This window comes from Elephas maximus, chromosome 7 (genome assembly GCF_024166365.1).
Source record: "Elephas maximus indicus isolate mEleMax1 chromosome 7, mEleMax1 primary haplotype, whole genome shotgun sequence".
NCBI lineage: Eukaryota > Metazoa > Chordata > Mammalia > Proboscidea > Elephantidae > Elephas > Elephas maximus.
The window spans coordinates 126220930-126234129 of record NC_064825.1 but is presented as its reverse complement, the minus strand read 5'-3'; the positions used below and the strand labels follow the sequence as shown (position 1 = coordinate 126234129).

Below are 13200 nucleotides of genomic sequence, written 5' to 3'. Positions count from 1 at the left end.
TTGTATGCTTCTCAATACTAGTGAGATTGAGTTTTTTTATTAATTTATTAGTCATATCCATTTATCTTGAAAATTTTATGTTGTTTCCCTTTACTCATTTTTTCTGTGGGAATGTTAGTCTTTTAATGAAGAATTTCTATAATCTCTAGATACAAAGAATATATACACTTTGAAAATTTTATTCTGACATCCATTAATTTTTGACAATATGTTCATTGTATTGTAAAAGTAATGTATGATCATTGTTTAAAAATTGAGTGCAGGAAAGTACAAAGAAAAAAGTAAAAATCAGTGAAAATGCCACCATTAAAGGATAACTATGTTTTTTTGGAGTCCCTGGGTGGTGCGAGGAAACCCTGGTGGTATAGTGGTTAAGAACTATGGCTGCTGATCAAAAGGTCGGCAGTTCGGTCCACCAGGCACTCCTTGGAAACTCTATGGGGCAGTTCTACTCTGTCCTATAGGGTCGCTATGAGTCAGAATTGATTCGATGGCAGTGGGTTTTTGGTTTTGGGTGGTGCAAAGGGTTAGTTAACAAGCTCAGCTGCTAACTGAAAGGTTGGAGGTTTGAGTCCAACCAGAAGCACCTCAGAAGAAAAGTCTGGTCATCTACTTTCAAAAAATTAGCCATTGAAAACTCTCTGGAGCGTGTTTCTACCCTAACATACATGAGGTTGCCATAAGTTGGAAACAACTCAACAGCAACTGGTTATTGCTACATCTGAATATCCACTGTTCTGATTTGTATTTATAGGGTTTTTATTCCACATAAATTTCTAATTCGTATTTAGCTCTGTTTAAATTTCTGCCATTTGCCTTTATGTTCAGAATATTTTTCATTTCTAAATTTCCTAATTAAGTTTACTATTGACTACTTTTGGTTTAATTGTAACCAAACTGAAATTTATGTTGATATTAGGTGTAGTATGAGGCTATTTATTATTCATTGACATCCAAACACCAAATTAATAGTTCCAGTAACATCTAATTCATAATCCTTTATTTGCCCAAGCAGTAATGTTTAACATATATCCTTCATTTGCCCAGTGATTTCTGATCTTAAAAAGCATCATATACTAGTAATTAATATGTATCAGGGTCTGATTTGGAGCTATTTTCTATTGTAGATCCACCTATTTGTTAGATAATGGAACATCACTATATTGAATAAGTCAGCCTTATAATAAACTTTAATAAAAGTGCCACCATTAACACAGCCAAACTCACCCTCTTTCTTATGATTCCTTTTTGTTCCTGTAAACAATATTCAGAAATATTTGGAGGCATTTTTTTAACTTTGTCCAAAACATGAGATTCTCATTAGCATTATCTTACACAGGAACAAACTAGAAATCTCTTCTTTTTTACTCCTTCTGACATTTCATGATTTTCTTCATACTTCTTGAGATTATTCAAAGTATTTTATATTTAGTACTACAATTGTAAATTTGGACAATTTGCATTATGTTTTTACTTGTTGTGAATGGTTATAAAAAAACACTTCATTTTTCTCTTTTCTAGATTGGTCTTTAATCAGCACCCAACTCCCGAGAACACTTTAACATCGGGTTATTTTCAGGCAGGTCTCTCCATGCTTTCCTATTGCTGAACTTTGTCTGTTAGGGGAAAGAAAGAGCAATCAAGAAAGCAAAAAGAAAATAACACATAGAATAACTTTATATATTCATAATGAACCAGTTCAAACTGATTCCTCCGCCAGTCAACATTGGTATAACCCATGACCCAGAAGGGTTTGAGTGACACTTGTGAAGGAAAGGACCATCCTTTTTGGGAAAAACTGGGGTAAACAGCTTTGGAAGTTGTTTCTTTAACCATAGTGCTCTATGGCCATTGGCTAAAGAGGCCCTTTGGAGATGCAAGAAAAGAGTTGAAAATTTTATGAATACTTTCCAATTACTCCTTATTTTAAAATACTCTTTCCTTCCCTGCCCTTTTTCTCTTTCCTCCAACAATTCTACTCCCAGTGACAAGTTCACGAACAGAACTGCACTGGTATCCCATCAAGATTCACTTCCCTCATATAGTCTGTCATCTGAGAATGGGAGTTCTATAAAATCCTTCACTATTCTTCCTTGACTACAGCAATCATCTAGGGACAGGATCACAGCCCTCCCCTGTGCCATTCCCAGGCTATCTTGGGGATAATAGGTGCTAAAGCAAAGGGGAGTATGAAGCTCTTATAGGAACCTAAGCAAAACTGAAAAATTCAGAAGTGAGTGCACACTTCCCAAGGGCAGGGAGAATGTCCCATGAACAATAGGCTTAATATTGGCCTCTATCCTCTAAAGCTAATGGTGAAGGTTGGGCAGAGGCGGTATATGAAATCTAGGGAGCCTCAGATGGAGGAGGACATCATTTTGTTTGGAGACACAAAGGCTCAATTAGTTGAGGCCTGGGCCTGAAAACTGGGAAAAGGACTCCAATGGTCTCTGTGTTTCTCGGGCATTAAATGCCTTCACCACAGACCCAGAGAACATATCATCACCAAACACTCATTTGAATGCTTACTCACCTGTTTTCCACATCCTGGATGGTGTCAGGCAGGGGAAGATCTCTGGTTTCAGGAAGAAAGACAACCAAAAATCCAACAAGGATGGGGGAAACTCCATAGATGATCCAGGGCAAGAGAGGCATATAAACTGCTAGTGTCATCATGAGGGGAGCCAGTGTTCCTCCAATCCTACTGGCCACTAAAATGATTCCTAAAGCTGTACCCCTGCAGGTGAAAAAAATCTTGTAAAACAGTCATAAGTCTAATTTTGTTTGTAGCATTTTTATTTGATATTGAGAGATAACAGAGCATCGTTGTTAGGAGCTAAAACTCGAAGGCAAATGCTTGGTTTTGAGATTTTCCTCAACCATTTCCTAGGTGTTGAACATTTGTGAAGTCCTTAACTGCCCTGATCTTTGAACTCCCCACCTTTAAATTATACCTTTAATTAAGTATACCTTTAACACCTAACTTACAGAGCTATCCTAAGGATTACATGAGATAAGGCAGTAAAAGGATAGGAACAGTGCCTAACACAAAGGGAGTTTTCATTAAATACTTGGTTGTTACTTGTTGATACTAGTCATAGCATTTTGTTATTGTTGGGTGCCATCGAGCTGATTCCAGCTCACAGCAACTTCATGTGACAGAGTAGACTATCCCATAGTGTTTTCTTGGCTTTAATCTTTATGGAAGCAGATCACCAGGTCTTTCTCCCACGGAACGGCTTGGTGGGTTTGAACCACCTGCCTTCTGGTTAGCAATCAAGCTCTTACCTGTTGTACCTCAAGGCCTCCTTGTAATAGTATTAGTATTATTTGTATTATTTATTGTTTCTGAGATTTATCCAGGCACAGCTTTATACCCCCAATGAGTATCTCTTAGCAGACAAATAACTTCTTTGGCTCTGCCAGAGAGTCCATTATCTCTAGTACCTGAGTGTGGTGGGTATGAGCTCATTGCGATAGACAGCAATACTGGTACTAGTGGCTGAAACTGTGCAGATTCCTAAAGCTGCCAAGGTCACAATCACCGTCTGCATTTCTGGAGAAAGAACGACCAGTGAGACACAGAAAAAAAGCTAAGTTGCAAACCCCTAGTTAAGGATGAGAAACACCAGGCTGATGAATTGTCACAAGGTTAAAAAAATATTGTAGGCAAATTCAGTGACAGAGAACAGGGTATGGTTGATGAGCTAAGTTACAGATGCATCAACCACGTCTGAATTAGTTGTACCAGCCCTCCCTGAATATCTGCCCACTGCCAGTGAAGATGCAGTGAAGGAGACTCTAGCAGAAGTTAGCACTATTTCGCTACCAAGTTTCTTCTGAAGGCTGGCTTAGCGTATGGGACTATCATGTGAGTAATAACAAAAAGGAAATAACTCAGTCTTGTCAGAGAAATTTACAATTTTGGTGCAAAGACTCTTTAGAACTAGGGAAGGTATTGCATCCATTAATGTTAAGAAACAAGACTTTGGAGACCAGAAAAAGGGTAAACAGAAGCCAGTCCAAGAATGATATTTCAAGAGTAAGTAACCAAAAATAGGGACTGATTTTTGAGAAAAAAAGAAATGTGAAATGTTGGGACCATTAAAGGGAAGATTTAAAGGCGGATTTCCTAAACAATATTGAAAAATCTGTTAAAGTACAGGACTACAGTGTCTTTCTGAAAGTACCTTCTGCATTACTCTACTACATTAATAAAATTGTCTCATGGCCTATTAAACAGAAAGGTTTCTTAACTGCTCTGCCTCTGACTCCCTATAATATGATGTCCTCGTGTTCACTTTTCATCACACAATCAGATATGTTTATTGCACCCAGAAAGACTTTCCTAAGCCAGTATGCCTACACGTAATCCACTGCTGTTGAGTCATTTCCAACTCATAGCAACCCCTACAGGACAAAGTAGAACTGCCTCATAGGATTTCCAAGGAGTGGCTGGTGGATTCAAACTTCCAACCTTTCGGTTAGCAGCTGAGCTCTTAACTACCAGGGCTCCAGTATGCCTACATGGTGACTTAATATCATATTCTTAAGTGGATGCATACCAAAACCAAAAAAAAAAACCACACCTGTTGGCATCGAGTGGATTCTAACTCATAGTGACCCTATAGTGGATACACAGAGATTGGGAAATACGCTAGTTCTGGAGTTTTTATTAGAGGAAGTCCCAAACCAATGGACTCTTCAGTAAGGGATAGCCTGTTTTGATCACCTGCTATTCACACCAATAGTGAGAGAGGGATTCCCACCCTAGGATTATGAAGATGGCTGAACATATGACATGCAACACTGGAGAGATGAGATTGAAAGCAGTTAATAAGCCACATATATTCACAGCCTGCACTCTTTAGAAACTCTATGGGGCAGTTTCTACTCTGTCCTGTAGGGTCGCTATGAGTGGGAATCGACTCGACGGCACCGGGTTTATATTCACAGCCTGTGGGAGGAGGACACCACATGCCATGCAGGGCCACACAGGGATTGCACTCCAGAACAGAGTGAACAATCAGAAGCTGTGGAAGGTAGGCTCTGTAGTATCAAGAGGGTAGAATGACCCCTGGTTCCCACAGGAAGACAACTGGTTTATTTGAGCAATTCCATAGGCTGTTGGGAACTGAAACCTACTACTCAGAAAAAAAAATTTTTTTTTTTTTTGAAGCAGAAATTGTGCCTGGTTCCCTTGACAAAGAGTGTTGTTTGGCTAGGAGACCTTATAGGTGGAAGCAGAGTAGGGAGCAGAACTTGTGGTTAGGCCAGACGAGGCTCTCCGGATTTTACCACATGTCAAGGCAGCACAAAATATGAGGCTTGATTTTAGGTCTTACACTATCTAGCCTGTCCTGCAATGTGATAGAGGGAACTACTTTTCTGAACATCCCCTTGCTGATCTTCGGTTCTTATACCTGTCAGCTACTTGCAGAAGGAGTAACAAACAGAATAAGTCCCAAACCTTCAGATTGGATTCAGGGAATCTATAGTCCTCAAAAGGCACTTCCCTTTTTCCCAGCCTGCAAGAATGTGAGCAATGTTAACCTTGAGGAACTTCCTTAAAGTTCAATCTTCTCTCACCTTTGGCCACAAACACAGTGGTCAGAATGAAAAGTCCACTCAGGAACATGAACAATATATGGCTTATTCTGCGGCCCATATGATTCAGTGCCAAAAGGGCAATACATCTTGCAGGGAGGGTGACAGCTCCAAAGAGAATCTGGAACAGGGAAATATTGGTCCCCAAGTACTGCAGGTTGAGAGCAAGGCCATAAAAGGATAGACTGGTCGAAAATCTGTGGAGTAAAAGAATGAAGACACATCCATTGAGACTTAGAGCCTAAGTCCCGCAATTGATGACAAGATTGGCCCCGGCAGTCAGTGGTCATTGTTGAAAAATATAGTCTTAATTTGTGGGTCCAAACAAGCTGGATTAAATGCATTCTATTATATCCATCCTAGCAATTAAACAAAAAACCCTGGACCAAATGCTTAATTAACTATCAGAAGACTCTGAAAAGTGAGAAAATGAAGGCAGGCTCACTAAGATCCTCAGAACTTGAGGAATGACACTACTGTTATCTCCCTACTTCCTCTTCCCCTCAAGGCTCCTGCCAACCCTCTCCAGCTTCATAGGATTTTTTTTCTTTTCTTTTTTTTGCCTTCTATATATCCCAGTCTAGGCATTAAGAAGCCTGCACCACACAAATAAAAATGAATATAGACACCAAATAAAGCCTCAAGAAAATCTGGCTCTCTTCAGCGAAAGGACAGGAAAGGCGTGATCCAGCAGGACACAAACTTTTAACCATGCCTACCATTTCCCAGATGAATACCACAAAGAAGGCTGTGCCCCTCCCCTTGTCCATCAGGTATAGGCAGCAGAGTCTGTAAGCGGAAGCCCTCCTCTGCTGAGTCTAAATTCCATACCTCCAATGCAGTAAGGAAGCAGTACCACCCCGACCTGAAGCTCTGGAAAGAATCCTGACTTCTGAAGCACTCTACCGCAATAAAACAGCACCTTCTTGTCTCACTCTTTGGATAGAAACTTGATGTCTATCCCCACCCTATAATGAAGAGATAGCATCCCTATGCAGACAAGCCTGGGAGTACATCCCTGTTTTCCATCTCCACTCTCCAATAATAAAGCAGCAACCATCCCTGGGACAGTCTGAGCAGAGCTCTGACTTCCATTCTGCCCAGCAGTAAAGAGGGGGTACCACTCCCCAGCTAAGTCAGTAGATGGAGTCCTGAATTCCATTTCTACCAAATAATAATAAGACAGCATCACTCCCTCTCCACAATGGTTTGCAATGGCAAGAAGCACTGTACAGTGGGACCCTGTTGCCTATACTAAACTATGCTAATGCATGCAGAGATGGTGCCCTTCCTCCCCTCCTTTGTGCTATGGAGATGTCAGAGTGGAGTCCTGTTCTCTGGATAGCACATGTGGTGCAAACCAGAATAACATTGCAAAGACTTTGTAAATTAAATTGGCATCTAAACTACAACCCAAAAAAGCAAGCTAGATTTGCATTCCGTACTTAAAAAAGTTGAGTGCATACTAAAAAAAAAAAAAAAAAAAAATTTATTTTTAATTGGAACCAGAGACTTAAAACACTCAAAATGTCCAGGATATAGTCCAAAATTTCTCATCATAAAAAGATCCAGGAAATTTCACATTAAGAAAACACAACAACAGAAGCTAACACTAAGACGACACAGTTGTTGGAATTTTTTTTTTATCATAAAAAACACTCCAACAAAAAATTATAAGCACTCTCAAATAAATTTAAAAAAAAAACAGAAAATTTCAGCTAAGAAATAGAAGATAAAAAGAAGAACCAAATGGAAATTTTAGAACTAAAAAATATAATAACCAATACAAAAACTCATTGGATTAACTATATAGCATAATGGACATGACAGAATAAAGAATCAGACAGATCAATAGAAACCATTAATCTAAGAACAAAACAGAAAACAGATGGGGAATTTTTTTCAAAGCCTCAGGAACCTCTGGGTCATTCTAACATTCTAAATTTCATTCAATGAGAATCCCAGAAGAAAAGGTAAAAGAATAGAAGACAGAAAAAAAATATTGGAAGAAATAATAGGTAAAAACTTCCAAAATTTGGTGAAAGACATAATCTACATATTCAAAAAGCTGAGTGAAACCCAAACAGGACTTGGGTAAAAAAAAAAAAAGGTATATAAGAGATACACTTTAAAACAACATATATAAATCATGATGGAATAGTAAAAATGTTCAAGTAATCCTTGAGGAAGACAGGAAAAGGGACACAGAAGAGAGAAGACAAAAGGGACAAACAGAAAATAAAACGGCAGCCTTCAATCCTAATATATCCAAAATTACACTAACAGAAAAATTCTAAACACACCAACTAAAAGAGATCAGAAGAGTGGATTAAAAACATGAATAAACTATATGCCATTTACAAGCAATTCACTTCAAATATAACAATATAGGCAGGTTCAGCAGGTTTGGGTGATTCAAGATCAAAACATAAAAATGTATCATATTTCTATATACTAGCAACAAATATGTGGAAATTGAAATGAAAAACACCATTCCGTTGACAATTGCTCTAAAACATGAAGTACCTGGCTACGTACCTAACAAAGTTACTATAGGATCTGCATGCTGAAAACTATAAAAAGCTCTTTAAAAAATTAAATAAATATATGGAGAGACACACAGCATTCATGGTTTGAAAGATTTAACAAAGTAAAAATGTAAATTCTCCCTGAATTAACCCTATAGGTTTAATGTAATTCTTATCAAAATATCAACAAGATTTTTTTGTAGATATAAGCAAGTTTATTCTAAAATTTAGATGGAAACACAAAGGAGGTAGAATGTAGCTAAAACACTTCTGAAGAAGAAGAAAAGGTGGGAGGAATCAGTCTACCTGATGCTAAAACTTACTTCATAGCAACAGTGATCAAGAAAGCATGGTATAGCCGGAGGGATAGATGTGTAGATGAATAATGAACCTAGAACCTAGAAAATGACCCATATGAATACACCCAACTGGTATTTGACAAAATTGTGAGACTAATTCAAGGGAGGAAGGATACTATTTTAAGCAAATGGTGCTGGAACGTTTCAACTGGATGTTCATAGACCAAAAAACTGAGTCTTAATCTAAACCTCACACGTTAAGCAAAATTAACATAAAATGGGTCATAGGTCTAAATGTGAAAATATAAAACTTTTAGAAGAAAACACAGGATAAAATCTTCAGGACCTAAGAGTTCTTTTTTTTTGTTATAACACCAAAGTCACAATCCATAAAATAAAAACTCAATTAAGTGCACTTCATTATATTTAAAGCATTGCTAGGCAAAATATCCTGTAAAGAGAATGAAAAGATCAGCCATAGACTGGGAGAAAATATTTGCAAATCACATAGAAAACAAACCAAAGGACTTACATCCAAAATAAACAAAGAACTCTCTAAATTCAACGGTAATACATAATCCAACTAGAAAGTAGCAAAAGGTTTGAGAATCATTTAACTGAAGAAGATATACGAATAACAAACAAACCCATAAAAGTATATTCAACACCATTAGCAATTAAAAAGAAAAAGCAATTAAGGAAGCACAAAATAAAGTTACAATGAACTATCACTACACATCTCTTAGACTGGTAAGTAAGTAGATAAATAAACATTGATGAGAAAGCAAAGTCTTTGAATCTTCCGTACATGCTCGTAAGCACGTAAAACGCTGTAGCACTCTGGAAAACAGTTTTGCATTTTCTTATGAAACGAAACATACATTTTCCACATGGCACAGCAATCATACTCCAGGGTATTTATCCTAGAAAAATTAAAACTGATGTTCACACAATAGTCTGTACACAAAGACTCAAAGCAGCCAAAAATTGCAAGCAACCCAAATGTCCTAGAATAGATTGGCGGTTAAGTAAACTTATGATACATCCATATCGTGGAATACTACTCAGCAGGAAAATGGAACGAACTATTCATGCAGCAAAAATTGGATGAATCTCAAAAACATTATGCTTAGTGAAAAAAGCAAATGGCAGAAGAGTGCAAACAGTATGATTCCATTTACGTAGTATTCTCTAAGTGATAGAATTAAGGTCATGGATACAGATCAGAGGTTGCCAGGGGCTAGATTTGGGGAGAAGTGTGATTATAAAGGGGTAACGTGGGGAAGTCTCTCAGTAGTGATAAAATAGTTCTTTATCCTGACCGTGGTGATAGATACATGAATCTATACATGTGATGAAATTTCATAAAACTATGTATCCAAAAACAAAAGCACTTATAAAAAACTAGAGAAACAGGAAGCGATGCCAATGAAAAATGGTGAAGTAAGGAGCTCCAGGGCTCTATCCTTCCACAAAAGCAACTAATGAGTTTACAAAAGCTGTCAGAATCAACTTTGACAAAACTCTGGAATCTAGTCAAAACTTTGAACAACTAGGTGAAAGCTTGCTGCAGAAATAAGCTGCTGCTTTACAGAAAGAAGGAGCCCCTGGTGGCGTAGCGGCTAAGCGCTACAGCTGCTAACCAAAGGGTTCGCAGTTCAAATCTGCCAGGCACTCCTTGGAAACTCTATGGGGCAGTTCTACTCTGTGCTATAGGGTTGCTATGAGTCGGAATTGACTCTATGGCACTGGGTTTAGTTTTTTGGGTTTTTTGTCAAGGAAAGATGGCAGTGTGGCATTTAATTGTCCATCTACCGTCCCCCAACCCCTCAACTGGTGGCAGCCATGAAGATAACAGTCTTCACTCTTGATGCAGGTTGCTAGTGCCAGACAGAGCAACATAGGCTTTATTCTCTGGTGCCTAACTGAACGACTGGTACAAGGAATTGTCTTTGTTTTGCCTGACTCCCAGGACTGGCATGGTTTCCCAAAAAGCACTTGCTGAAAGCATTTATAGGCACAATTATTGTCTGCAGCAGCTGTGACAAGACAAAACAGTTGGGAAAAGCAATAAACAGACTGAACAGCCTGGGAAGGAACAGGTAGGAAAGAGGTGTGTGGGAGGAAAGGGCTTTTAAAAGCTCTTGCATATACCGGGGAGCTAAAATGCCACGCATATGACCAGGGCTAGGCGCGTGTTTGGAAGAGAACTTAGAAATCTCTAAACTTTCACCTCTAGCTGACCTTCAAGTTGTACAGAAGCCAGAAGTGAAGACTAAAGCAAAGTTATGAACTGTGTGGCTAGGAACTGAAGGAGTGTCCAAACACAGAAACGAACTGCAAAGACTGGAAGAGTTATTTTTCTTTTTCATCCTTTCCTTTTTTTGAGGCGGGGAGCAGTCCAGGAATTTAAGGGAACTACTGAAACACTAGGTAACCACTGCTAAAAATATAACCAAGGGACTAGAAAGCAGTGACACCAACAGACATACGTACACCAATGTTCATTGCAGCACAATTTGCAATAGCCAAAAGGTGGGAACAACTTAAACGCCCATCAGTGGATGAATGGATAAAAAAATGTGATACATACATACAATAAAATACTGCTACTCAGCCAGAAAGAGAAAAGAAGTCTATTTCAGGACGTGGCATATAATCAAGAACCGGTAATACTGAAGCAAGAAGTTCAAGCTGCACTGAAGGCATTGACAAAAAACAAGACTCCAGGAATTGATGTTTCAGCAAGCGAATGCAACCCTGAAAGCACTCACTTGTATATGCCAAGAAATTTGGAAGACAGCTACCTGGTCAACTACTGGAAGAGATCCATATTTGTACCCATTCCAAAGAAAGGTGATCCAATGAATTTTGGAAATTATCAAACAATATCATTAATATCACATGGAAGTAAATTCTGGTAAAGATCATTCAAAAACAATTGCAGCAGTACGTCCACAGGGAACTGACAGAAATTCAAACTGGGTTCAGAAGAGGACATGGAACAAAGGATATCACTGCTAACGTCAGATGGATCTTGGCTGAAAGCAGAGAATAGCAGAAAGATGTTTACCTGCTTCATTGACTATGCGAAGGCATTGGACCGTGTGGATCATAACAAATCATGGATAACACTGCAAAGAATGGCAATTCTAGAACACTTAATTGTGCTCGTGAGACACCTGTACATAGACCAAGAGGCAGTTGTTCAAACAGAACAAGAGGATACTGCATGGTTAAAATCAGGGAAAGTGTGCATCATTGGACTGTATCGTTTCACCATACTTATTCAATCTGTATCCTGAGCAAATAATCTGAGAAGCTGGACTATATGAAGAAGAACATCAGGACAGGAGGAAGACTCATTAACAACTTTCAATATGCAGATGACACAACGTTGCCTGCTGAAAGTAAAGAGGACTTGAAGCACTTACTGATGGAGATCAAAAATAACACCCTTCAGTATGGATTACACCTCAACATAAAGAAAACAAAAATCCTCACAACTGGACCAATAAGCCACATCATGATAAACTGAGAAAAGACTGAAGTTGTCAAGGATTTTATTTTACTTGGATCCACAATCGACACTCATGGAAGCAGCAGTCAAGAAATCAAACGACATATCACATCGGGCAAATATGCTGAAAAGGCCTCTTCTTTAAAGTGTTAAAAAGCAAAGAAGTCACTTTGAGAATTAAGGGGCTCCTGACCCAAGCCATATTTTCAATCACCTCATATTGTGATAGCATGAGAAACCTGGACAATGAATAAGGAAGACCAAAGAAGAATTGATGCATTTGAATTACGGTGTTTGTGAAGACTATTGAATAAACCATGGACTGCCAGAAGAATGAACAAATCTGTCTTGGAAGAGGTATAGCCAGAATCCTCCTTAGAAGTAAGGTTGGTGAGATTTTGTCTCACATACTTTAGACATGTTATCGGGAGGAGCCAGTCCCTGAAGAAAGGCATCATGCTTGGTAAAGCAAACGGTCCGCAAAGAAGAGGAAAACCCTATGGACATGGATTGACACAGTGGCTGCAACAATGGGCTCAAACATAGCAACCATTGTGGGAATGGCTCAGGACCCAGCAGAATTTCGTTCTGTTGGACATATGGTCGCTATGAATCAGAAGTGACTCAACAGCACCTAATAACAACAACAAAATTGGAAAGAAGAAATAAAGCTATTTCTTTTGCTGATGATGTGATTTTATTTACAGAAAAAAAAAAAAAAAAAAACCACGAGAAAGTTACTAGTCCTAACAAATAAATTAAGCAAGGTGGTGGGATACAAGGCCAACACACAAAAATCTGTTCGGTTTTTATACATTAGCAATGAACATTCTGAAAAGGAAACTGAAGAAACAATTCCACCTAAAACAGCCCCGAAAAGAATAAAATGTCGTTGTTGTTGTTAGGTGCCGTCGAGTTCGTTCCAACTCATAGCGACCCTACGCACAACAGAACAAAACACTGCCCGGTCCTGCGCCATCCTTACAATCGTTGTTGTGCTTGAGCTCATTGTTGCAGCCACTGTGTCAATCCACCCAGTTGAGGGTCTTCCTCTTTTCTGCTGACCCTGTACTTTGCCAAGCATGATATCCTTCTCCAGGGACTGATCCCTCCTGACAACATGTCCAAAGTATGTAAGACACAGGCTCACCATCTTGCTTCCAAGGAGCATTCTGGCCGCACTTCTTCCAAGACAGATTTGTTCATTCTCTTGGCAGTCCATGGTATATTCAATATTCTTCACCAG

The 13200-nt window shown here is 38.8% G+C and overlaps 1 protein-coding gene across 1 annotated transcript in view; it reads right to left on the bottom strand.

The window, feature by feature from the left end:
* Positions 1 to 2398: 2398 nt before the first annotated feature.
* Positions 2399 to 13200, bottom strand: part of LOC126080671 (solute carrier family 22 member 10-like) — a 38774-nt gene continuing 27972 nt past the window's right edge. The window contains exons 7-10 of the mRNA XM_049891851.1: positions 5590 to 5804; positions 3448 to 3556; positions 2534 to 2737; positions 2399 to 2426 (exon numbers count right to left, since the gene is read on the bottom strand). Of these exons, the coding sequence (XP_049747808.1) occupies positions 2399 to 2426; positions 2534 to 2737; positions 3448 to 3556; positions 5590 to 5804 (556 nt within the window). The remainder of the gene's footprint in view (positions 2427 to 2533; positions 2738 to 3447; positions 3557 to 5589; positions 5805 to 13200) is intronic.